General features: G+C 42.7%; 1 protein-coding gene and 1 long non-coding RNA gene across 6 annotated transcripts in view; one reads left to right on the top strand and one right to left on the bottom strand.

The window, feature by feature from the left end:
* The window catches only part of LOC130848157 (uncharacterized), an 81,251-nt gene extending 54,450 nt beyond the window's left edge, over nt 1-26,801 (bottom strand). For 3 of the 5 annotated variants that reach the window (XR_009052550.1, XR_009052549.1, XR_009052553.1), the window contains exons 1-8: nt 19,718-26,801; nt 16,995-19,561; nt 16,097-16,286; nt 15,160-15,269; nt 11,263-11,334; nt 9,350-9,738; nt 9,174-9,244; nt 8,450-8,506 (exon numbers count right to left, since the gene is read on the bottom strand). This is a non-coding gene — a long non-coding RNA (uncharacterized LOC130848157). The remainder of the gene's footprint in view (nt 1-8,449; nt 8,507-9,173; nt 9,245-9,349; nt 9,739-11,262; nt 11,335-15,159; nt 15,270-16,096; nt 16,287-16,994; nt 19,562-19,717) is intronic. The other 2 variants (XR_009052551.1, XR_009052552.1) reach the window with 2 other exon arrangements.
* Nucleotides 3,739-26,849, top strand: LOC130848155 (solute carrier family 22 member 6-like). The gene is made up of 10 exons (XM_057726160.1): nt 3,739-4,209; nt 9,506-9,609; nt 11,414-11,568; nt 14,019-14,187; nt 14,542-14,665; nt 14,820-14,935; nt 19,027-19,241; nt 19,393-19,501; nt 26,210-26,413; nt 26,774-26,849. Exons 1-10 carry the CDS (start codon nt 3,841-3,843, stop codon nt 26,835-26,837), a joined length of 1,629 nt encoding a protein of 542 aa, XP_057582143.1. The 5' UTR covers nt 3,739-3,840; the 3' UTR covers nt 26,838-26,849.

Genomic DNA, 26,849 nt, shown 5'->3' with positions numbered 1-26,849 from the left:
TTTCCTTGCAAGATGGTTTTTAAGTACAAATTCAGATTTCATTTAACATGTCTTGTAGTGTAGGTCTGCTGCTTCTGAATTCTTTCAATTTGCATATGCCTGAAAAAGTCCTGATTGTGTCTGGTTTAGAAAGACATTCTTGCTGGGTATAGAATTTTAGCTTGAAGGGTTTTTTTTTTTCCTTTCAATTCTTTAAAGATATTTTCCTATTATCTTCTGCCTTGTATGATTTCTGACAAGATATCCAAATTCCCAAATCCATTCCCTTAGCTTTAGGAGACTTCCAAGCCTTTAAGTAGGTTCCTCCCCATCCCCACTGTTCTATGGACTTGAAATTTTCTCTAGTCAATAAGTTGATTTATAAGGTTCATTTTGTTTGTTTTCTTTCTCTCAGGGGGTAGCTGTCCTGTGCTTCCTGTTGCCCAATGTCTAAAAACAGTTGTATATAATTTGATAGGCTTTTTGTTAGTTTGAGACAGGAGAGTAAATTCAGTCTTCTTGATTGGAAGCAGAAGTCCCAACAACTGACACACTATTATAAACATGACTGTAAACAGGAACAATTGAAGAAATAAAAAAACAATATTTTCAGGCTTCCCTGGTGGCGCAGTGATTAACAATCCACCTGCCAATGTAGGGGACACAGGTTCGAGTCCTGGTCCAGGAAGATCCCACGTGCCGCAGAGCAGCTAAGCCTGTGCTCCACAACTACTGAGCCCATGAGCTGCAACTACTGAAGCTCATGCTTCTAGAGCCCATGCTCCACAACAAGAGAAGTCACTGCAATGAGAAGCCTGTGCACCGCAATGAAGAGTAGCCCCTGCTCTCTGCAGCTATAGAAAGCCCACGCACAGCAATGAAGACCCAATGCAGCCAATAAATAAAATAAAATAAAATAATATTTAAAATTTTTTTAAACATTTTCTGGTTTTTCTACATACCATGAAGACAGGAGGACAACAGAATTAAAGAAGACACCATTACCTGAGCTTGGAGCTGGGTGAAATAAACTATCAAAATGCCCATCTTTTCTGCACCAAAATATGGAAACTATTGAGAGATAGACACAGCAGTCACACACCTTATTGTGTGGCCAAAGGAGACCAAGACACATGCTCCCTGAAGGCAAGGATACCCCAAAAGGGAGAAAGAAGGAAAGAACTTACACAAGCCCTGTTTCTTCTCCCAAACTCACCAATCAGATAACTCATTCCTTATTCCACAAAGAAACAAGAAGCCAAAAGAATGAAGGTTTCTCCAACAATCCCTACCTAGCGTCTCCCTTTTGGGAGGGATAAAGTTCACTCCAATTACACGAGGCATTGTTGTTTTAAAATCATGAAGAATGTAAAAAAAAATATCCCAGGCATGAGGGAATAACAGGGTCCAAAGTAACTCTCCCACAATAAACAACTGCATCTAGAAAGCTGAAAGAAATGTGGAAAACCATATTCAGCCTTTGAACAACAGGCAGTGCAAGACTGTAATTTCTTTGAGAGGAGAAACAAATTATGTGAAACCTACCTATCATCACCCAGGCTTTCTTCCAGGAAGCAATTTCTGGACTTTAGTGTAGAGAAGTGGAATCCAAAGAAAGCCTGGCAATCTCATTTAGTCGAGGAGGACCAAAAAAGTTAAAAGTGGCCAAGGCAGCTAGAATTTGCAGGACAAACTTCTAGCGAGGAGAGAGCTATGCAAACATAGTTTCACAAATCTGTAGTGTATATAAAGAACTCCACAACTCAATAAAAAGAAGTCAAATACTCCAATTCAAAAATGGGCAAAAAAAATTTTTTTGAACATGCACTTTACCACAGAAAATAAATGGAATGGCCAATGAGCAAATGAAAAGACGTTCACCATCATTAGTCATGCAGAAAATGCAAATTAGACCATGAGATATTACTACACATCCTACTAAAAATGGCTAAAATTCAAAAGATGGACCATACAAAGGGCTGGAAAGAGCATAAAGTAATTGGAACTTTCACACATTGCAGATGGAAATATAAAATTTTGAAATACTTTGGGAAATAATTTGACCATTTCTGATAAACTCAAATATACACTTACCATATGACCCAGCAATTCTATTTCTAGACAAAAGAGAAATTAAAACATATGTCCACACATTGTACACAGATGATCAAAGCAGCTTTATTTGCAGTAGCCCAAAACTAGATACTACCCAAATGTTCATCAACAGGTGAATTAATAAACAAATTATGGTATGTGCATGAAATGAAATACTATTCAGCAATAAAAAAAGAATGAACTATTGGTACCCTACAACATGGATGAATCTCAAAAACGTTTGGCTGAATATGAGAAGCCAGGGGCTTCCCTCGTGGCACAGTGTTTAAGAATCTACCTGCCAATGCAGAGGACACAGATTCGAGCCCTCGTCCAGGAAGATCCCACATACCATGGAGCAACTAAGTCCGTGAACCACAACTACTGAGCCCATGCGCCACAACTACTGAAGCCTGCACGCCTAGAGTCCATGCTCTACAGCAAGGGAAGCCACCACAAAAAGAAGCCCGTGCACTGCAACGAAGAGTAGCCCTTGCTCTCTACAGCTACAGAAAGCCCTAGCGCAGCGACGAAGACCCAATGCAGCCAATAAGTAAAAAAATAAAATAAGTAAATAAATTTATTTTTTAAAAAATGAGAAGCCAGACACAAAAGAGTATACACTGCATGATGTTCACTTGAAACTCTAGAAAAGACAAATCTATAGCCTAGGACTAGGTAGAGATGTCTGGAATAGGGTATCAGGAAATTTGGGGGTGATGAAAATGTTCTATATAGTAGTTACTTGGGTGCATATATTTGTCAAAACTTGTCAAGGTAAGCCCCTCAAAATTGATGCATTTTATTGTGTATACTAAGTCTTAGTAAAGCTTTTTTTTTTTTTCTTCCAGTTTTAAGGATGGTTAACCAGCTAATAGGATAGACTGTGGTGGATATTTCCTTGGTATTAGCTATTACAATTGAGGAAAGGAGAAAATTTGGAGTGGATTGTACTATTATGAGAGAAGAGGCTCTGCTGATATTAACCTCTGATGAAGGTTCACTCTTTTTTTTTTTTTTTTTTTTTTTGCCACACGGCACAGCTTGTTGGATCTTAGTTCCCCGACCAGGGATCAAACCTGGCCCCCAGCAGTGAAAGCGCTGAGTCCTAACCACGGGACTGCCAGGGAATTCTGAGGGTTCACTCTCTGAGTGAAGGTTAAGCTGTGGCTTAGCTGAAGGTCCAGGTTCTGGGATTCACACAGAGGCAGTGCTCAGGTTAGGGGTGCTGACACCCACAGCACAGTGGCATTTCTATGTGAGCTCTTCAGAGACTTTCCCCAACTCCATCTGGTCCAAGTGGCCTTGAGAAAAGGGACTTCAGCAGGGGCTTCATGTTCACACCATCTTGGGCCTCTCTCTGCTCTTTTCCACCTCCCCCAAGGAGGAGGTCGCTTGCTCTGGCCTGGGGTGGGGAGATTCAAACCACCAAACTTTAGGGCATCAGGCATATCCCTCCTTCGCAAGAAGGTGGTTTCTTCCACGCAATCCAACTTTAACTGCCCTTTGGATCTCCTTGAACAAATCACTGACCCGATGAGTCTTAATACTTGAACGTCTTACTTATAAGTCACAGTTTAACTCAGTTCCTCCAAAGAAGTTATAAACACTAGTTTTTAGTTCAGGTGACTTAGGCCCACAGCAGACCCAGGAAGTGATGAACTGAGGAGACAAAGGGCAGTGTTTCCTCCCCCTGCACCAAAAGACAGGAAAGAGGTTGTGGGAGTAAGAGGCCTCAGCTCCAGTACCCCTGTGAGGTCCTGCCCCATGGCCTTCAATGACCTCCTGGTGCAAGTGGGGGGCATTGGCCGCTACCAGCAGATCCAGACCATTCTGTTGGTTCTGCCCCTGCTCCTAATATTTTTGCACAACATCCTGCAGAATTTCACGGCCGCCATCCCCACCCACCACTGCCGCCCACCCGCCGACACCAACCTCAGCAAGGACGGCGAGCTGGAGGCCTGGCTGCCCCGGGATGGGCAGGGGCAGCCCGAGTCCTGCCTCCGCTTCACCTCCCCCCAGCGGGGACCGCGCTTTCCCAATGGCACTGAGACCAACCACACGGGGGCCACAGAGCCCTGCACCCATGGCTGGATCTATGACAACAGCACCTTCCCTTCCACCATCGTGACAGAGGTGAGGAGACCTGGACCCCCTACCTCCTCCTTCCAACCCCTATGTCCCCATCTTACCATACACACACACACACTCTGTGTGAACCTGACCTGAGTTTATCTGAAGACCCTGGAGCTATGAAGAACTCTGCCTGAAACTCAGGTAAGAGAACAGATGTTGGGGTTGAGGTCTTCCTGGTAGAGGAGGTTATGGAACTCCTTGCAGAAAGCTGCTCCCTGCCCCTCCACCTCCACCAGAGAGAGAGAGAGGCTGCTACTGAAGTTTGATATTCTGCTGGGTTTCCCTGAAAGGTTGGACTATTCCGCAGGGTAGGAAGGTGGGGAGGTGGTACAGAGGAAGGGAGAAATGAGGCATGCAGATAGTGGAAGGCAAAGTGGATATTCCTGAGTGGGGGATTCTGCGCTCAGAGTCCTAGAGACAAAAACAATTTCCTGACTTCTTCTAGAAATAGCTTTCAGCAGCTGGGGCCAGGAGATGGAGAGCAGCCAAGGAACTAAGATGGGAAAGAGAACAGGGTTATGGGGGGGGGTCCTTTCATCTCTAGTGATTTAACACCCCTCCCCCGAAACACACACACAGTCACAGTCTATTGTAGAGACTCCCTGACCTGTTAAGTGGTTCACCAGGCTGAATTCTGCACTTTGTAGCTGTCACATGCATCCTGATCTTAACATCTGTTCTAGTCAATGGTCTTTTGGTTGCAAGGAAGAGACGCTCTCTCAAGTCAGCTCATGAGAAAAGAGGTTTCAGGGAATCCAAGGGTAGGAAACAAAGTGTGTCCAGGCCTCATGGAAACTGGAAGCAGGGACTGGAGCACCAGAGGCATCTCTATACACTTATTCAGTTACTCTCTCCTCAACCCATTTTGTCTGTGTGCTCATTTGCAAGACGACCAGTGGTCCCAGCTCTGATCCATTACCCCTCAGATTTAGGGCTTACCACCGACCATAATATTTCAGTGAATCTTAGCTCAGATTTTTAGAAAAGGCTCTCATTGGCTCAGCCTAACACACTGATGAGCAGCCCCCTCCCCAACCCGGCAGCCAGCTCAGGTGTCCATACTTCACCTAATCATCATGCCAAAGGGCAATATAGTGGGATTATGTAGCCCACTGCCCGTGCGTCAGGGCCGTGCAAAAAAGATGCCTTGAGAAGGGGCCATGGTCCCGCATAGCCCCCAGACTTGCCTGATGCAGTGTGTGTCTGAAAGTGACAAAAGTTAAGCCCTACTTCCCACTAGACAGACCCAAGATGCAGAGGCAGAAGGTGACTAAGGATGGCTAGTCCCCTCCCTCTGAGCATGCAGGCATCACATGCCGTCCCCTCCCTGCATAGTTGGGGGTTGGGGGAAACGTCTTCATTATTCTCCAGCCTCAACCTGCATTCTGAGACATCCTCCTCCACCCACCCTAACTTGTATGTTATCAATCCTTCCAATTCTGTTTTTCTGTTTCCCTTCTTAAAACTCTGCACTCTGCCTTCCAAGTTTGACAACGGTCCAGAAACTATCAACCTACCTGTTGTTCTTCTGTTCAAAACAGCAGGCAGTTTGATCCAAAGCTCAAATTTCTTGCCATCTGGAGCAAAGAATCTGGGTAAGTGAGCACCTTACCTTTCCTTCTAAATGGAAACTTGGTAGTAATCTCATCAGTTTTGGTTTCAATGACTGACAAAGCCAGATGCACACAGTTTTCCTGAGTTGCGGGGAGATGCCAAGAATAATCCAGTCCTCTTCCAGCAAGTACTGTGGATGGGACCATTATCCACCACCACATATGGGCATAGGGCACTAAAAGGCCTGTTTCATAAACACAATCAGGTTACCTCTTCCCTGAGCCAATAATGCCGAAGGCTGCATGAGAGAACATTTCACTAGGATAATAGGCAGCTTAGGTGCGTAACCCAATGTGAAGCAAATGAAATGGCCCACATATTATCAGGGGTTGCTTAAGCAAGAAGCTTAGTCGCGGTGAAGATACTCCACCCAGGCCACATGGCTGTATCTGGTAGGCACAGCAGCACAGGTCACCTGAAAAAGGCGAGTCCCAGCTTGCCCGTGGGAAGGAACTCCCAAATGGCCCAGTATGCCAAAGGGATACTTCAGCACTCTGAACACAAAGCAAAATAAATAAATAAACATAATAAAAAGATGCTAACTCTGGGTTCTAATAAAAAACCTGCCTGAGCTCTTTTCCTTACTTTCTTCTGAATTAAAATATCCTGAGTAATAACTAGAGCTTCTATCTGTTATATTAGTCAGGACTCTTGTTTGCAAGTGGCTGCAATTCATCTCAAGCTAATCTGCACATGAAAAGAGTGTATAAAGGCTCCCATAGGGACTTCCTAGGTGGCACAGTGGTTAAGAATCCGCCTGCCAATGCAGGGGACATGGATTTAATCACTGCTCCAGGAAGATCCCACATGCCGCAGAGCAACTGAGCCTGTGTGCTACAGCTACTGAGTCCATGTGCTGCAACTACTGAAGCCCACATGCCTAGAGCCCATGCTCCACAACAAGAGAAGCCACCACAGTTAGAAGCCCGTGCACGGTAACAAAGAGTAGCCCCCACTAGCCGCAACTAGAGAAAGCCCACGCGCAGCAATGAAGACCCAACACAGCCAATAAATTAATTAATTAATTTTTTTAAAAAAGTCTCCCATAACCAAAGCACAAGACGAGCAGAGGCGGAGCTGACTCCAGGGGCAATGGGAATCAGGGCCATGTGAGCAGGACCCCTGCTGGCTCTCATCTTTATTTTTCTTTGCATGCTGGACATGTAACTGCCACGGATCCTTCATAATGTGGCCACTGACCATTCTGGGCTCACTCCTAATAACTGTTTCTATGCTTCAACTTTGAAAAATTCTAGGAAAGACTTATTTGCTGGCCTCGGCCATGTGCCCACCCCTGGGTCCAATGACTATCACATCCCTACGGCAGGGAGGGCGTGAGTTACTATGAATGGCTGGCCTGGTCTCCTGTTCACTTCCGTTCTGCAGATGAACACCAGTTACTCTTTCACTGCTCTATTTCCTGGTCCCATTTCCATTCGTTTTCTCTTTTTCTTTCCCTTGAGGCCAGTCTCACAGCATCTGTCGTTTATCACAGCATTTATTAAGTTAGCCGTGCAGAGCTTTCTTAGGCAGCAGTTCTCTGAGTCTCCCTCAAATCCACCCCTGCCCATTCCTAGACTTTGGTTCCTGTTGCTGATAAAGCAATTCTATATACATGAGGTCCAGGAGCACACAGATATGTGGTGCTCAGGAGTCTCAGGTGCACATGAAGAGAACATATACAGTAAAAACCACTGCTAACCCCAAGGTGAAGTAAGCCCCATCCAACTGTCACTTTTATAGATGACAAACATCTTAGGGCAGAACAGAGGCAGAGAAATTCTTTCTGCGTACATATTCTATATTCATTTATCAATTTTTATTCTGGACTACACCCAGATTTCATCACCAGACTGCATACAGATTTTGTTCTCTTTGCATTCCTTGGTTCTTTTTTTTTTTTTTAACAAATCCTTACCTTATTTTTCCATTTTCTCTAAAATCGATAAACCTATTTTTAAAATTTTATTGAAGTATAGTTGATTTATAATATTGTGTTAATTTCTGCTGTATAGCAAAGTGATTCAGTTATGCATATTCGTTTCCATTATGGCTTATCACAGGATACTGAATATAGTTCCCTGTGTTACGCAGTAGGACCTTGTTTATCCATCCTCTATACAATGGTTTGCATCTGCTAATCCCAAACTCCCAATCCTTCCCTTCTCCAGCACTCCTTTGACTTCTTACCTCGTTCCTACATCCTCTTGCTTCTCATCCTCCCATTCCTCAGTTCCAGTCTATCACATCCCTAACTCCTCACTACAGTGTGTCCCACGTGCATCTCCGCGGTCATATTTCACTCACGAGTTTTTGTTAAAGTACTGCTAAAATGAATTCCCAGTCTGACACAGCCCCAAAATCTTTTTAAAATAAAAATATCAGATAACACATAGAATTACAGGATAGCAGTCATTTGAATAAAACAGCAATAAAGTCCATTGCCTTTTGGAGAAACTGTTCAGTGCCAACCGCCCAAATTTTACATCATGTGGTGTGTGCAGAGGGTATTAAAAGTCCCACAGTAATAATTAAATTCACAAATAAAGATTTCTCTCCAATCAAATCAAGATTATCAAGTAATTACACTTGAAGGATAAATTCATTTGGATATATATTAACTCACCTTAGGGAGCATTTCCTAATTGTCCTGGTCATCCCAGCCCTCTTTCCTTTTTTTTTCCTGTTAACAAAAGAAATGAATTTTAAAATCCACTCAAAGGTATACAAAAGTTAGTTCTTAATTGCAAAGGAGATGCCACACCTATTTGTCATTTTGACTTAATTTAAGTCACATTCTTTAAGGCACATCCATCAGTAATATGATTTTTCTGCACAAAGTAGAGCTGTTTTACTCCACTTAGAAAGGAAGTACTTTTAAAATGAGAATTTTTTTTCTTATATTCATTAAAAAGAGCAGCAAAGCTTAAACTATTAGTTGAGGTATCCAAATGCTGTTTATTCAGGACTGCCAGTAGCTACAACCGTGTCAAATTTGCTTATGGAAGGATTCAAGGTCAAGAACTTGAGCCCAGCCTTACGAGAGACTGAAATCAGGTGGTTCAGGAGAACCGGGAGAGCTGGACTCTCTGTCTTTACCTCTCTGGCACTAAGCTCTCACCCTGACCTCTCTCTGACCAGCTCACTGCACTCTTCTCCCCACTGCCCCCCCCTCCTCCTCCCTCTCTTTCTTCTTTTTCTCCATCTCCCTCTCCCACTCTCTCTCTCATGATTTCTCAACTCCACTTCCTCATTGTTCCAAATTTGGCCCTCCCCCACCCCCCAACTTTGGGTGTCCTTACAAAGCTTGCTTCTCTGAGTCATTTTTCCACATTTGTAAGAAAAAGAACCTGATTAGGTCTGTCCAACTCCAGTGTCAGTTTTCTTCAGCTGCATCCAGGGAGGGATAGGTTAAAGAGCCCTGAAAGAGGGTGAGGGGTTAGTGGTCAGAAAAGGGGGAACAGTCTGAGCAGTCATCCCAAAAGATACCTATTACATGTTTTGAAATAACTTGAATCATCCTCACCAGGAGAAGATGGTGAGAAAGATTGTGTGACTCTGGGAGGCAGGCCCTCCTTACATGCTGGTCCTAATCCAAGACTCTCAGCGCACCAGGAGAGAGGGAGTGGGCTTTGTGGGGCCAGCCCAGCTCTCCTTGACCCCAGTTCTTCCTTCTTCACAGTGGGACCTCGTGTGTGCACACAAGACCTTGCCACAGTTGAGTCAGTCCATCATCATGGCAGGGATAGTGGTCGGAAACTTGATGTTTGGGACCATGGCAGACAGGTCAGTGGTGAACAAGGCTGGATCAAGGAGCAAAGACATAGGCTGGACGTAGAGGGAAGATTGGCATGCCTGAGGATCCAGGGAGGGACAAAGGACTGATCCACCCAAGCCTGACCGCGTTTGGGAAGTCTGTAGGAAACGCACAGCCGTCCATCAGCACTTTTCATGTCTCACCTCATTTCATTTCCTCCTCACAATACCCTTGTGAAGCCAGCATGAATGGTACTATTAATTGCATTTTACCAACAAGGACACTGAGGTTCAGGGATGTTAGATAACTTGCCCAAACTGCCTAGAAGGAACCCAAGAAAATTATGTTGTTAATTTTGAGGAGTGGAATTGGAAAGAAGAGAATTTTTCCCTTTTCATTACTCTGTTGTTTGAAACTTTATGATAACTCATTACTTTTGTAATTGTATAAAGTAAATATTGAATGTTTACTTTTTGAAAAAGTACAGCCACACAGCTAATAAGGGGCAAAAGGAGGACAAGAATCCAGATTTTCTGACATCCTGAAGAAGTCACTTCCCACCACTTCTGCCTTGTGTGTGACATGTGAGTGTCACAGAAACAAACACAGACCTAGGAATCAGTAACAGCTAGAACAAATCTCAGATCTGCCATAACTGTGTGCCCATGAGGAGATTGTACAACCTCTCTTAGACTTGGTTTTTCCATCTATAAAATGGGGGCTATGGTGAGGGTTAAATTAATACCTGCAACTCAGCATTAGTTACCTTAACATTGACTATATTTCAGGCCAAAGAACCATAAAAATATCATGGGATGAATAATAGGAGGCAATTTTCTAAAGAATAAAATTTGAAAATATTATAAATGTCGTAGCAGTTCAAAGACACAAAATCAGCTTTATTATTCATAAAATATAAGCCACAGCCAGATCCATTTTGAAAAAGCATAAACCTTGAGTAGTTTTCCCCAAAATAAAAATTCACATAAACCAAGTTCATAGATATAGAGAACAGATTGGTAGTTGCTAGAGGCAGGGCGTAGGGGGTGGGCAAATTGAGTGAAGGGGGTCAAAAGGTACAAAGTTCCAGTTATAAAATAAATAAGTCATAGGGATGTAATGTACAGAGTGGTGACTATACTTAATAATACTGTATTTCATATTTGAAAGTCACTAAGAGAGTAGATCTCAAGTGTTCTCATCTCACACAAAAAATTGTTGTAACTATATATGGTAATGGATTCTAAGTAGACTTCTCATGGTGATCATTTCACAGTGTATACAAATATAGAATCATTATTGTACACCTGAAACTATTACACTGTTGTATGTCAATTATACCTCAATTTAAAAAAAAAATCACAAAAGGCTGTCTCCTGTCTAACAGGAGTCACCATCAACCAACAGTTAAAGAATCCACCACACCCCAGAGCAGTAGTTCCCAAACCTTGGGAGCTTGTTAAAAATCAGGTTTCTAGCTTACCTTCCAGATACCCAGTAGGCCTTAAGTGGGGCTCAGGTATCCGGATTGTTTTCAACGCACCCCTGTGATTCTGATGAGAGTGTGTAGCTCCCTCCACGGTGGGATGCTGGGATGTGTCAGGACCCTGGACAGCAGCAACCCAAGGATCCTCCCAACATCAGATCCCCTAGATGCCAGCCCTCACCCAATTATTCCCCACCTCCTAGCTCAGCATCTACTTCACGGTCACAGGTGGGCGGCCTCACAAGCATCTGTTAGGTTGCCAGGACACCTAGGATGAGACAGCAGGGATATGATTCAGGTAATCAAGCAATGTGCTCTCCAAACCCAGGTTTCCCCTCCTTTCACAGGCTGGGCCGCCTGAAGGTGCTGATCTGGAGCTACCTGCAGTTAGCAGCCTCCGGGACCTGCGTTGCCTTCGCACCCAACTTCCCAACCTACTGCGCTTGCCGTTTCCTCTCAGGCATGGCTGTGTCGGGCGCCAGCAGCACTTCCATTATTTTGAGTGAGAAGGAACCCAAGAGGGCCAGGTTCATGGGGACACCTCAATCACAGGGGTCCAGTGAACCAAGGGACCTAACAAATTCAAACCTCAGCTCCTTCCCTGAGTACAAAGTGGGGCCTACCTGTCCCAGCCTATCCTGACCTATCTGGACCTCTCCTGGAGTAGGCAGTGGACCCACCCCCCAGGCAGAAAAAAAATTAAGATCATAGCCTCTTTGGTGGCTCTGATCATTTGGGTCTGGAATTCATCCTAGATATTTAGAGATCATTGTAAGGATGAACCAAGTAAAGACTCAGAGAATGGAGTAGGGTTGCTTAGAGAAGCCAGTCACACAGGGAGTCTTTAATTCAACACTTGTTTTTTGTTGTTGTTGTTGTTTTAAGATTTATTTTATTTTTGGTTGCATTGAGCCTACATTGCTGCACACGGGCTTTCTCTAGTTGTGGCAAGTGGGGGCCACTCTTCATTTCAGTGCACGGGTTTCTCATTGCAGTGGCTTCTCTTGTTGCCCACCACAGGCTCTAGGCATGCGGGCTTCAGGAGTTGTGGCACATGGGCTTAGTAGTTGTAGCTCGTGAGCTATAGAGCTCAGGCTCAGTAGTTGTGGCGCACGAGCTTAGTTGCTCTGTGGCATGTGGGATCTTCCTGGCCCAGAGATCAAACCTGTGTCCCCTGAATTGGCAGGCAGATTCTTAACCACTGCACCACCAGGGAAGCCCCTCAACATTTGTCTATTCAATACAGTTTCAAAAGGAATTGAATTTGTGTCACATCCTGCACCAGGGTTACACAAGTGAACAAGAAGACACTACCATGACCTCAAAGAGTTAATCGTCGATTGGAGGAGACTGCCAAGCAGTTACAAACTGGTTTACCAGAGACTAGGAGCAGGGTCATCCTGGGTGATGTGGGAGTTCAGAAGTGGGATGTTCAATCAGGACTTATGGAGCCAGGATATCTCCCCAGAAGAGGTGATATCTAAGCTCAGAATTGAATGAAAAGTAAGACAGGAAGAAAGAAGGTGGGGTGGGGGGCGAAGGGGAAGCTGGGACAAAGCAAGATAATAGTATTGACATATATACACTACCAAATGTAAAACAAATAGCTAGTAGGAAATTGCTGCATAAAACAGGGAGATCAACTTGATGATGAGCAATGACTTAGAGGGATGGGATAAGGAGGGTGGGAGGGAGTCGCAGGAGAGAGGGGATATGGGGATATACGTATAAATATAGATGATTCACTTTGTTGTACAGCAAAAACTGGCACAACAATGTAAAGCAATTATATTCCAATAAAGAGCTTTAAAAAATAAAAATACAAATAAAATCAAGAAAGAAAAGAAAGAAAGGAGTAAGCTTCCAGGGCAAAATTCTAGACAAAAAGAATAGGGATTTCCCTGGCGGCCCAGTGGTTAGGACTCTGCGCTTCCATTGCAGGTGGCCTGGGTTTGATCCCTGGTTGGGAAACTAAGATCCCACAAGCCACGCGGAGTGGCCAAATAAATAAATTAGTTAATTTTTTTTAAAAAAGAATAGAATATACAAGGCCAAGAGGCCAGAGTGTGACCCACTGGAAGAAAAGAAAGTGGCACAGAATGGCCTGAGGATAAGACTAATTCACCTCTATTTCCCAGGTCAAGCAAAGGGCATGGCACAGAGTTGTCAAATCTAAATGTTTGTTGAATTAAAAAGAGTTGAGGACTTCCTAGGTGGCACAGTGGTTAAGAATCTGCCTGCCAATGCGCGGGACACAGGTTTGAGCCCTGGCCGGGGAAGATCCCACATGCCAAGGAGCAACTAAGCCCGTGTGCCACAACTATTGAGCCTATGCTCTAGAGCCCATGAGCCACAACTGTTGAGCCCATGGGTCACAACTACTGAAGCCCACGTGCCTAGAGTCCATGCTCCACAACAAGAGAAGTCACCACAATGAGGAGCCCACACACCACAATGAAGAGTATCCCCCGCTCTCTGCAACTAGAGAAAGCCCGTGTGCAGCAACAAAGACCCAACATAGCCAATAAAATAAATAAATAAATCCATAAGTAAATAAATAAATTTGTAAAAATAAATAAGTTAATTAATTAAAATAAAAAGAGTTGAAGGAAGAGCAGAGGGAGTGTTTGTAGGCAGGTCAAAAGGGGTTTGGTTGAAGTGAGGAGATATGAACTTTGGGGTCTGGGACACTGAATAGGAGCATGCATGGGAACTCAGAGACTTCTAGCCCATCCCTTTCTCCCCCCCACACACGGAAACTAACCAGAGATCAACCCACACTTGCCTTACCCTGCGAGGGGCCTTGGGGTGCAGAGTAGAACTGAGCTCAAGAGAAGAGCCCTTCTACTCCAATGGGAGGCTCCTCTTCCATCTGGCAGTGACACCAACCCCCAAAATACACACATATTCACACAGCCCTGACTTCAACCTAAGCTCTGCTCTTCTCCCCAGGTCTGGAGTGGCTGCCCATCCACGCCCGGCCAGGTCTGGGCTTCTTAATTGGATTTGTCACCACCATAGGTCAGTTCTTCCTGGCTGGCATGGCTTATGCTGTGCCCCACTGGCGCCACCTGCAGCTGCTGGTCTCTCTGCCCTTCTTTGTCATCCTTATCTACTTCAGGTGCGTAGGACCACAGGGTAGGATAGAGGGTTCAAAATAATTCACAATGGGCATAGCATCTCCTAGAATGCCCCCTACCTTCCCCCCTAGTATCGAAGCAGATCAAAGCAAAAAGAACCAATGCCCAGATTGATAGATGGGGAAGACCATGGCTAGAAAGGCGCAAGATTTATCCCAGGTCTTCCAAGAAGACAGTGGGAGTCCTTGAAGTAGAACCCAGGGCTCCTAACTCCCAGCCCAGAATTCTTTTCACCCCTCCCAGATGTCTTCTGCTCTGGTCTGTGCCTTTCTCAGAAAGCCACAACTCTGTCAGCTCAGGCTGAAGTCATACCCACCCCCACCCCCCACCCATAGGTTCTTCACTGAGTCTGCCCTCTGGCATTCCTCCTTGGGGAACCTGGACCTCGCCCTGAAAGCTCTGCAGAGAGTGGCCCAGATCAATGGGCAGCAGAAAGAGGGTGCCAAGCTGAGTGTGGAGGTGAGACTTCCAGGACCCTCTATGATACACCACTAGGGCTCTGCCTGCCCCCACCCTAATCCTAGAACCTAGAACATCTGGTGCTTCCCAGGCAGGGAGTGGAGGGAGGGGTCCCCAGGGGAATCCAAGCCCTGAGCCCCATCCACCCATGCAGCTGCTCCAGATGAGTCTGCAGAGCAGCCGGACCATCAGCCAAGCCCAGCCCTCAATGCTGCAGCTGCTGCGCTCCCCTGCCGTCCGTCAGCTCTTCCTCTGTATCATGCCACTGTGGTACGTCCATCCCCACTCAGGTAGCAGATGGACAGACTGATGGGCAGACAAGCAGACTGAGAAAACAGGACAGGCTGGGTAAGTGGGAGGCTAAGGGAAGCCCCACAGTCAGCGGAAAAGGACACAGATTCTCTGGAGGCACAGGGGGTTCCCCACCCATCTAGAGAAAGCCCAGCTGTCCCTCCGCTCCTGAGCTTTGAGCCCAGCCACGTGGCCCCACTGACCTTGACAGAAAAGAAGAAGCCACCCCAGAAGCCCTGAGCTTCTGGACATAAGAGGTCTGTAGCACGGGCTCTCACATTCCTCTGAAGAAGTCTGTATTCTTATTCTACTGCTGTGTAACAAATGATACATATTTAGCCACTTAAAATAGCACACATTTATTCTCTCACAGTTTCTGTGGGTCAGAAGTCCCCGCAGAGCTTAGTAGAGTTCCTGCTTAGGGCCTCACAAGTTTGAAGCCAAGGTGTCAGATGGGCTGGATTCTCCTCTAGAGGACTGACTTGAGAAGAATCCACTTCTGAGCTTACCCAGGTTGTTGCCTGAAATCAGTTCCTTGCAGTTGTAGCACTGAGGGCCCTGACTTCTTGCTGGCTATTGGCTAGAGGTTGCCCTCAGCTTCTAGAGATTGTCCTCAGTTCTCCACATGGGCTTTCCCACCATGGCTCCCCACTTTCCCACACCAGCAAGGAGAGTCTCTAGAATGGGTCTGCTAGCAGGGGGCCACCCTAGAGTCTGTCTGCCACCATGTCTTCCTAAATACTGTGCAATGTGTCCCTGGCAATGGGGTCATTTGCAGTTGACAAAAGTATAGCCATGATCTCACTTGATATGCATATTTCCATAATAGCTCTGAAGGAAAACTGAAAGGTAACCCCTGTTTATAAAGTGATATTAGGCAGTAAGGGTAAGCAAACAAAAAAAAATTTTAATGATTTCCTAATTCTATATTTCAGAAATAACCACCATGAACATATTAGTGTACGTCTGTTCAAACTTTTACTGTTGTCACATGCAAGAAACACACAAACACACAGTAATTTACATTGCATGTAGTTACAAACATTCTATCATACTCTTCCTACAGTTCTAGAATCTTTTTTTCTTAATATTTCCCAAACTTCTTTCCATATTGATAAATATTGATAAATGTAGACCTACATGATTGACCCTGTATTCTCGCTGATGCACTCCCTCCAAGTGGGTTCCATTCTCTCTGGCTGTGACGAGAGGCTGGGAGAGCTTTGAAGGCAGCAGGCTGTCAGTGACCAGCAACTCAAGCCAATTCATGGAAGGCATCGGGACAGTGATCCCACCTGTTTCCAGTCCAGGTCGTCTCCATGCAATGGTACTGAGAGATAGGAGAGGTGGGGAAATTCACAGACATGTGGTTTATTTGTGTTAGTTGCTCCCATGCCAACAGCAGAAATAGCAGGCAGATGCTAGAAATTCCGGGGCACGTAAGTTGGGTATATTCCTTTTATCCACCACTCAAGCCCTCTACCATATTATTTTATTCCTGTCCTCCACACAAACACCTCCCAAATTCCACCTCCTTCTCATTTCTCTCTTCTCCTCCAGACACAGACACACACACACACACACTCGTTAAAAAGCATTGTCTCTTTCTTGTTATCATTTACACGTCTCCAAGCAACTTGTGCCCCAGGTTTTTGTGGCTGTTGCTGACAGAGATGATTACGTTTATCCAATTGTACTAAATAAACACTGTCTTCCCTTTCTAATAAATATCACACACAAAATATTGCCACACATGTAAGACCTCACACAGATTCTCTTACGAACTTTTACTGTATGAATTACCTTTCCTGGCAGTTTCTCCGTATATTATTATAATAAATTTGTCCCCACCCCCAATCAGAACTCCATTTTTAAAGACTACATAGTATTCCACAATTTTGTAATTTATTTTACTAGTACCAGTAGCAGACACATAGGTTCTTTCCAGATCTTCCCAATCATAAACAAGTATCCCTATGCAGGAAGCCCCATGCATCTGTCTTATATCCTTTGGGATAAATCTTAAAAGTGTACTTACTGAGGGACTTCCCTGGCCGTCCAGCGGGTAAGACTCCACACTTCCACTGCAGGGGGCACGGGTTTGATACCTGGTTGGGGAACTAAGATTCCGCATGTGGCACAGCCAAAAAAAAAAAAAAAGTGTATTTACTGGGCCAAAGGTATGAACTATGTAAGGCTTTTCACAGATATTGCTACCTACTCTACAGTATGATAAATAACATTCTGTTTTTTAGAATTAAAAGTGTGTAAGATACCCTCATCAACACCAAATACTATTGCTCTGAGAAACAGAAAAAGTATCATGTTGTTTTAATTCATATTTATTTTATTCTGGAGGAAGTTGAACACTTTCTTCTTATAATTTTATTTATTTATTTATTTATTTATTTATTTATTTATTTATTTATTTATTTTATTGGCTGCATTGGGTCTTCATTGCTGCACACGGACTTTCTCTAGTTGATGTTAGCAGGGGCTACTCTTCCTTGTGGTACGAGTGCTCCTCATTGCCATGGCTTTTCTTGTTGCGGAGCACAGGCTCTAGGCGCATGGGCTTCAATAGTTGTGGCACATGGTCAATAGTTGTGGCTCATGGGCTCTAGAGCACAGGCTCAATAGTTGTGGCACACGGGCTTTGTTGCTCCACGCCACGTGGAATCTTCCCAGAGCAGGGTTCGAACCCATGTCCTCTGCATTGGCAGGCGGATTCTTAACCACTGCACCACCTAGGAAGTCCTCTTCTTATAATTTTGATCTGTTTATAATTTCTCTTTCTTGTAAACTTCCTGTTCACATCCCTTGCCCATCTTTTCTTTTTGTTGACTTGTTAAGAACCCTCTTTCACATTAAAGACACTAGCCTGTTACCACATAAAATCAGTATTTTTGCATTTGCATTTTAAAATCTGTCCTTGAAATTTATCACTTTTTAAAAATGAGATTTTATTGCTTTATATAATCACATCTATCTATTTTTTTTAATTCATTTAGGTTACCCTCTTCCTGAGTATAAAACTATTCACCTAGATTTTCTTCAAACATGTTTGTATTTGTTTGGGCTTTTATATTTTATCATAATCCATCTGAAATTTGGTTGAACATACGGTAGGGAGTAGGATTCTATATTTTTTCTTAGGTTAGTTAATTTAATGAGTAAGCTAACCTTTCCTGACTGGCACCCTTATCTTATACTCTTTATGGACTAATCAGTTCCATTGACTTGTCTATCTATTCTGGTGCCAATACTTTTCTGTTTAATTCTTAATTACAGTGTGGCTCATATAAGATTGTCTTCTATGGACAGCTTCTCACTGTGCCCTTTACCAACTTTGAGGCAGGACACTGCACTTAGGCACATATCTAAGGAGCAAGGCTGCCCCCAAAGTGTCACTAAACATTGTTGATTTCATGGAGACTCCATAGGAGATGGAAGAGAGGCTTATATCACATACTACACAGCCAAAACACTTAATAGGCATTTCTGTTCTCCCTCAAATCCATTCTTGGCTAACAGTCACTTATTCTCCTCCTCTTTCTCTCTCCTAACATTTCCTCCACATAACCACTAGAATCTCCTCCTAAGAATTCATCTCTGGCTGTAACTCTGCATACATCACTCAGCAAAGCAAAACTCCTGACATTAAGTGAATCCTTCTTTCTTATAATTCATCAATTTTTACTTAAGTATCCCTATGAGGAGGGGTCTCTCCAAAACAGCCTCTCCCAGCGCAATCAACAAATCAAAGTATGCACCTATCAAAAGCAGGTCCCTTAGGGCAGGGAATCGGAAAGAGGGGAGGAGGACCTATTGCCAGGTAAAAACATTATTTTCTCCTAGGTGATTTTTAAATGTATGATAGATAACATTCTGTTTTTTAGAATTAAAGGAAGACTTTCTTATCCACATTCAAATTACAAAAACCCCATTCACAGGTGTGATATTAAGGCCTAAAGGAAAGAACAGATGTGATAGCAGTTTGCCTACTGCAATTGCTATATAGACGTAGCATGGCTATTACCCAAAGCATATCCCCTCTGCTTCTGCCCCAGGTTTGTACACCTTTTCAGCTTATACGGCTTGATCATGAGTCTGCAAAGTTTTGAGATCAACATCTACCTGACCCAGGTGCTCTTCACAATTCCGGACCTACCATTTTATTTCCTGGGCTTTTTGGCCACCAAATCCCTTGGCCGCAGGCATACCCAAATGGGCTCCTTGCTGCTGTCAGGGATCCTCATTCTGACTTGTGCAATGATACCCCCGGGTGAGTATGTGCCCCATTCCTGCTCCTGTCCTGGTCCTTTCCCAAGCCCAGTTCCCAATCTGGCCCAAGACAGCAACCTGGAAGGGTATGAAAAACCCAAGGCTCCTCCAAACCTTTCGCAGCATCTTATCACTGCCTCTTTTCCTTCCAGATCAGATATTCCTCCATGTGGCAATGGCCGCGTTAGGAAAAGGCTGTTTGTGTGGCTCCTTGAACTGCCTCTCAATGTACGCAGGGGAGCTGTACGCCACGGTAATGCGGTGAGTGGGGGTGTCAGGGAGGAGTCCCGGAATGGAACAATGAGGTTCTAGAGCCAGAAGCTTTCCAGTCAGAAAGGGCACAACGGTCAATCATTTTTTAAGGCAAGAAAGGAGAACAAAGACATACAGAAATTAGGACAAAGACAAAAAGTAAAATAGTATCAATAACTCAAAATATATCAGTCACTAAAATAAACGTAAATAGATTAAACCTACCAGTTAAGAAGCAGAGATAGTCCAAGCTGATTTTATTTAAGTCTAGTTCATGCGGTTTACAAGAGATCCAAACAAAATGTTAGACCATGAAAATCTTAAATGTGGAGAAAGAGAAAAGGTTATACTGGGCAAATATTAACTAAAAGAAAGTTAGATAGATATAGAAGTCAAAATAGACTTTAAGAACAAAAACATTACAACGGTTAAGAATGTGGCTCAGAATTCCTTGGTGGTCCAATGGTTAAGACTTGGTGCTTTCACTGCCAGGGCCTGGGTTTAATCCCTGGTTGGGGAGCTAAGATCCCACAAGCTGCAGTGCCTGGCAACAACAACAAAAAAAGGATATGGCTCTGGTATAAAAGGTAACTAGCCCAAATGCTCAGTCATCTTACCTATAAAACACAAATAACAACAATAGTACCAGAAACAGTTTAAATAGAAAACAAATGTATAAAAAGAGGGTCAACAAAACAAAAAGTCAATCTTTGAAAATATCAATGAAATGGACAAATGCCTAGTAATAATAATCAAAAAAAAAAAAAGACTGGACATGAATAAATATTAGGAATAAAAAAACTGAATTATAAATCTACAGTAATTAAGATGCAAATTTTTAATTAATTAAAGATGCAAAAAAACTATAAAAAGTTTATACTGATAAATTTTAAATTTAGATGAAATTGACAAATTCCTAAAAAAAGAAAATATAGGAAAACTAATTCTAGAATAAATAAAAATTCTGAATAGTAAATTTTAAAATCTTGCCTCGGGCTTCCCTGGTGGTACAGTGATTAAGAATCCACCTGCCAATGCAGGGGACATAGGTTCGATCTCTGGTCTGGGAAGATCCCACATGCCTCAGAGCAACTAAGCCCGTGCACCACAACTACTGAGCCCACATGCCTAGAGCCCAAGATGCACAACAAGAGAAGCCACTGCAATGAGAAGCCCGAGCACTGCAATGAAGAGTAGCCCCCACTTACCACAACTACAGAAAACCTGTACGCAGCAACAAAGACCCAATGCAGCCAATAAATAAAAACAATAAAATAAGAAAAAGAAAAGTATCATCATCCCCCAAAATAGGTGTACTGGTAAAAAAAGGGCAAACATTTGGGAAAAAAAAAAATCTTGCCTCAAAGAAAACACCAGGCCCGGATGTTAATACTGGTGAGTTTCACCACATTTTAAAGGAACAAATCTTCCAATGTTATACAAATGCTTCCCCAAAAAAAGAGAAAAAGGGAAATTATGTCAAATATATTCTGTGAGGCCGGGTGATACCAAAACCAAAGGAGGATAGTTGTAAAATTAAATTACAGGCCAATAGTACTCATAAGTAGATACAAAAATCCTAGACAAAATATTAGAAAAAATGAATCCAGTGATGTATAAAAAAAGATAATACATTATGAAGGTTGATCTTAGGAAATCAAGGGTGGTTTTTACATTAGAAAATATACTAATATCACCACATTAATAGATTATCATCCAATAAAAGCAAAAAAAATCTTTAATAAAAATTAACATCCATTGAAAATAGTCTTAGTAAAACAAAAATAGAAGGAAATTTAACTTGATATGGAACATCTACCAAAAATCCACAGCAAATATTATTCTTAATGGTGAAACATTAGAAGCATTCTATTTAAACTTGGGAATAAGACCAATGTGCCTGCTGTTTCCTCCTCTATTCAACATTATCCTGGAGAGTGTGGTCAGTGCCTAGGATAAGAATAACAAATAACAGAACTATGACTGGAAAGGAAAAATCAAAACTATCACTATTTAAAGAGGATATAACCTCTTTATGTGTAAAATATGTGTAAAATAGATAACTAATAAGGACCTACTGTATAGCACAGGGAACTCTACTCAGTACTCTATAATGACCCATATGGGAAAAGAATCTAAAAAAGAGTGGATAAAAGTATATGTATAATTGATTCACTTTGCTGTACACCTGAAACTAATACAGCATTGTAAATCGACTACACTCCAATAAAAATTAATTTTAAAAATCTATATAAAAATCAAAAATTATTAGAAACAGTAAAGTTTGGCAAGGTGACTGGATACAAGGTCAATAAATAAAAGATCAACTGCATTCTCTACTCTTCTAAAAATTAGAGTTTTTTTAATTCCTATATCAAGTAAATTTTTTAATTCTATTAAAAGGTATTAAAGAAAATGTAAACAAATGTATTATGTGCATGGATAGGAAATCTCATGTCAACTCACAATTGACATAAGATGATATTAAAGTGTTAGTGATTCCAATATTGATTTATAAATTCAATGCAATTCTGATCAAAATCCTGATGGATATTTTCAAGAAACTGGCAAGTAAATTCTAAAATGTATATAAAAGTGCTGTGGACCAAGTATAACCAAGGTACTTTTTTAAAAAGGACAGAGTGGAAGGACTTGCCCTACCAGAAGTCAAGACATATTATAAACCCTTGTTATAAAATTGTAGTAATTGAGAGAGTGGATGCTGGAGCAGGAAAGAACAAATTGTTCAATGGAAAAGAATAGCAAGCCCCAAAACCGACCCACACACAAGAAAAACTTGCAGAGGAAGCACTGCAAATGATTGAATAAAACATCGTCTATTTAACAAATAGTACCAGGACCATTCACCCATATGGGAAATAAATAAAATGCAATCCATATTTCCACCATAAAGAAAAATTAATTTCTGATGAAGAGGGGAGGGTTTCTGAAGACATAAAAAATGCTAACCAGAAAAATAACACATAAATTTTTCTACATTAGATTTTTTTTTTTAACTCTGGCCATTTGTTTCACTATAAATAAAGTGAAAGGAGAAAAAAGAAAGTATTTAGAAAGATTTGTATGCAGCATTTATAAAGAACTTCCGGAAATCTATTAGAAATAAAAAAGGACTTCTATTTCCATTAAAATAACAAAATAACATTGACAATAACCCCAAAAAAGTATAAAGTATTTTTAAATACCCTTGATTTATAAATTCAATGCAATTCTGATCAAGATCCCGATGGGTATTTTCAAGAAACTGGCAAGCAAATTCTAAAATGTATATAAAAGTGCTGTGGACCAAGTATAACCAAGCTACTAAGTATTTTTAAATATCCACCAAAGAGCTGGAATAAGAGTAAGGGAAAACTAGGCCAACCATCTAAGGGAAATTGGGAGCCCAGAGAGGTAAGCAAAGCACCTGAGCAAACACTATACATAATGAAGAAAGTCATATGCATTCTCTTTGACCTCAGAGTCAGCTGTTTAACACAATACTGAGGGTCCTAGGAACACTGCTCTGCTGGGAAAGAAAAAGAAATAAGAAATTTAAAAGAGAAGCATTTAAAACGTCATTATTTAGAGAGACTATGATCTTCTACCTAGATAAACCAATAAAATCAATAAACAATTAAATCTAATAAAAGAGTTCAGCAGGATACTAGATACAAAATCAAATTACCAAAATGTCAATAACAATAATCTAGAAGCAATAATAGGGAGAAATAATCCAGAAAATAACCTAGAAAATCTTTTAAAATGAAGACACCATTCAGAATAACACCAAAAGCTAGATATTATCAGGAAATTAACAAAGGACTCCCAAGATTTCCATGGACAAAAGTCTTGAAACTTTTTTAAGATCATAAAGATTATCTTAGTAAATGGAGAGACATTCTACACCCTTGTTTAGAATAACATGATATAATAAAGATGTCCACCCTCCCCAAGTTAACTTTTAGAAATTTATAGAAATTCAACAGAATTTAATCAGAATTTCAATTAGATCATTTTTAGGAACTCCAAAAACTTATTCTAAAATTTATATAGAAGAAAAAAGACCACAATTGCTAGTCAATTCTGAAACAGAAAAGCAAAGAGGAGAGTCCCACTCTACCATCCATTAAGACATACAAAAAAGCCATGGAATGTCTATGGCTTTCTTGGTGCAAGAAGACACAAACAGAATTGGAGACAGGCCTTGGAGACAGACAGATAGAGGTGGAGATAGAGATGCAGATGGAGATGGAAAGGGAGATGGAGATGGAGATGGAGGGGAGCAGAGATGGGGGAAATGACAGGGAGGGAAAGGGGATGGGGAGGAAGAGGAAGAGAGAAATACAGCAACTATATCAATTTGATTATATCAAAAGGACTTCTGCTTATTGAAGGACACAATGGACAGATTTAAAAGACAAAGGGCAGTTCCCTGGTGGTCCAGTGGTTAGGATTTGGTGCTTTCACTGCCAGGTCCAGGGTTCAATCACTGGTCAGGGAATTAAGATCCTGCAAGCCTCACAGTGCGGAAGGGAAAAAAACAAAATTAAAAGACAGAAGCCAGGGACTTCCCTGGCGGGCCAGGTGTTAAGACTCTGAGCTTCCAACGCAGGGGGCGCTGGTTCAGTCCCTGGTTGGAGAACTACACATGCGGTGTGGCACAGCCAAAAAATTAAAAAAAGAGAGGACAGATGGGGAGGAGGTTTTTGCAACATTTAACACTGACGAAGTTCAAATATTAAGAATATACGTGAAACTCCTACAAGTCAACAAGAAAGAGAAGGAATCCTAGTAGAAACATGGACAAAAAAATAAATAAATGGGCCTTTTAAAGACAATGAAACCCAGAAGGTTAACCACATAAAGAATGAGATCATCACTCTGCACACATTAAAGTGGCAACATTACAAAGCTGGATAATGCCAAGTGTTGGTGGCCACAGGTGAATACAGGACCCCTGAGTCCCCACATTACCTACATGCACCACCGGTGAGCGTGAAGGTTGATGCTGCCGTTCTGGAGAAGAACTGGCAGCACTCACATACATACACACACACACCCCCCAGCAATTCCCTTCTTGGGCCTTATGTTAGAAAGCGTTTCACAAAGGCCTTAAAGAATCCACGTACAAGCACATTCACTGCAGTGATGTTTGAGGTCATGGCTGATGGCAGCTGTCTAGATGTTTAGGTAAACCATGGAGAGATGCACACTGTGGAGGACTATGCAGCAGCAGGTAAACACACACAGGCATGAAAATATCTTTAAAACAGAGTGCTGAATGAAATGAGAAATAGAATCAGCCTTCACCTATACCATTAAAATATTTGCACATAAAACAATACACATTTTACAAGAACACACACAAATAAAAAATCCACCTCAAACACAATAGAATAGGTGACTTTGGCAAGGAGAGGATTAGGAGTGGCTAACGATAATAAAAAAGTGTAAACAATTAAGCGGAGGAATAAAGGGGCCTTTCAAGGACAAACGATAATAGAGGGTGCGGGTCATGAACTCAGGGTTATGATTAACTCAACCCTCTGCCTCTGAGGTTCAAAATATATATATATATATATAGAAAACCAGAGAGTGACTGGGTAGCTTTAAATAAGATGATCAGGGTAGATCTTCTCAGTAAAGATCAAAGGCAAACAGTAAGGAATAAATGAGGAAACTAAGGGACAGGGCACAAGATAAGAACTGGGTAGGCAGGGACCAATCGTGTAGGGACTTAGAAGGAGGTCAGATTTTATTCGAGCACGATGAGACATCACAGGATGGTTTTAAGCAGAGAGGGGAAAGATCTGAGTTACAGTTTTTAAAGATCACGTTGGCTTCCTCGTGAAGAATAGGCTGGGGATAGAAGGGCTAAGAGTGGAAATGAGAAAACCAGTCAGGAGGCTACTGCCATAGAACTGTCAAGAGGTGAAAATGGGGACTTCCCTGGCAGTCCCGTGTTTAAGACATTGCCTTCCAAGGCAGGGGGTGCGGGTTCGATCCCCGGTCAGGGAGCTAAGATCCCACACGTCTCGTGGCCAAAAAAAAAAAAACCAAACACAAGCCAGAAGCAATATTGTAACAAATTCAATAAAAGACTTTAAAAGTGGTCCACACCAAAAAAAAAAATCTTTAAAAAGATAAAAAGAGGTGACAATGGCTTGGCATGAACTGGTGGGCAGTGGTTGTGGAGATGGAGACGAGGAACTGATTCTGAATGTGTTTTGGAAGAAGAGCCACCCAAATTCATATTTTGGATGTGGGGAAATAAGAGAACAGGAGGCATCAGGAATAATTATGAGATACTTGAGCTTGAACAACTGGGTGGTTAGAAGCGCCCTGTGCCAGGATGGGGAAATCTGAGTGAAGTGCATACTTGGAAGTAGAAAGAAGAGTTCTTGGCCGTGTAAAATTTGAGGGGCCTTACAGACATCCAAAATGAAGATGTTAAGTAGGAAGCTAGATACAGCATCTGGAGCTTGGGGGAGTGGTTGGGTGGGGACTTGTTCAGTTATAGAGCAGGTTCAAATTGGAACCAGAACCCAGGCTTCCTGGTTCCGAAACTATTTGCTTCCAACTTTCCTTTTAGCCAAGGTAAGTGCAAGCATTTGGCCCTGTAGGGAATATGAAAAGAGGAAACACCATTGGTGGGCAGAATTAGGGTACCCGCAAGCCTCACAGGCATCACTAAGGTGCTCTCCCTCCCCACAGGCAGAGAGGTCTGAGCATGACAACCACCGTGGCCAACATAGGCAGCATTCTAAGCCCACTGGTGGGCATGACCTCCGAGCTCTACCCTTCCCTGCCTTTCTTCATCTATGGAGGGGTCCTTGTGGCTGCCTGCCCCATCATTGTCCTCCTGCCAGAGACCCTGGGGCTACCGCTGCCCAACACACTACAGGACCTGGAGAGAAGGTAGGCTACACCCTCCCCAACCATCCCTACCCTCAGAGCTATCAGGACCTCACAAATCCTTGATCCAGCCCCATTTAACCAAAAAAACAAAAAACAAAAAAGGCCAGACCCAGGGGAGAACAGGGACTTACCTGGGGTCATTCAGCTGGAGTCTGGTGGAGCCAAGGCCAGAATCCAGGCCTCCTGCTTCCTTAGGCTCCTGGTCCTGTTCTCATAGATAGGCCAAGTCCCCTAGAATCCTTTCCAGGACTCTCAGCTCTCGGAAACAGTGGGAGATTTGGACATAAAGTGGGACAGCTGAGCACAAACACCTAAAAAGGATCCCCCATCTCTACTCCCACGCTTCTCCTTCCCCTGTAGGTGGAAAGAGAGATCGGGGCAGAAGCAGCAGGAGCAGCAGATGGTCCCACTCCAGTCCTCCTGAGAACTGAGAAGG

Source organism: Hippopotamus amphibius, chromosome 3, assembly GCF_030028045.1.
Source record: "Hippopotamus amphibius kiboko isolate mHipAmp2 chromosome 3, mHipAmp2.hap2, whole genome shotgun sequence".
Lineage (NCBI taxonomy): Eukaryota > Metazoa > Chordata > Mammalia > Artiodactyla > Hippopotamidae > Hippopotamus > Hippopotamus amphibius.
The sequence above is the reverse complement of the archived record's forward strand: the minus strand, read 5'-3'. Positions and strand labels throughout refer to the sequence as shown.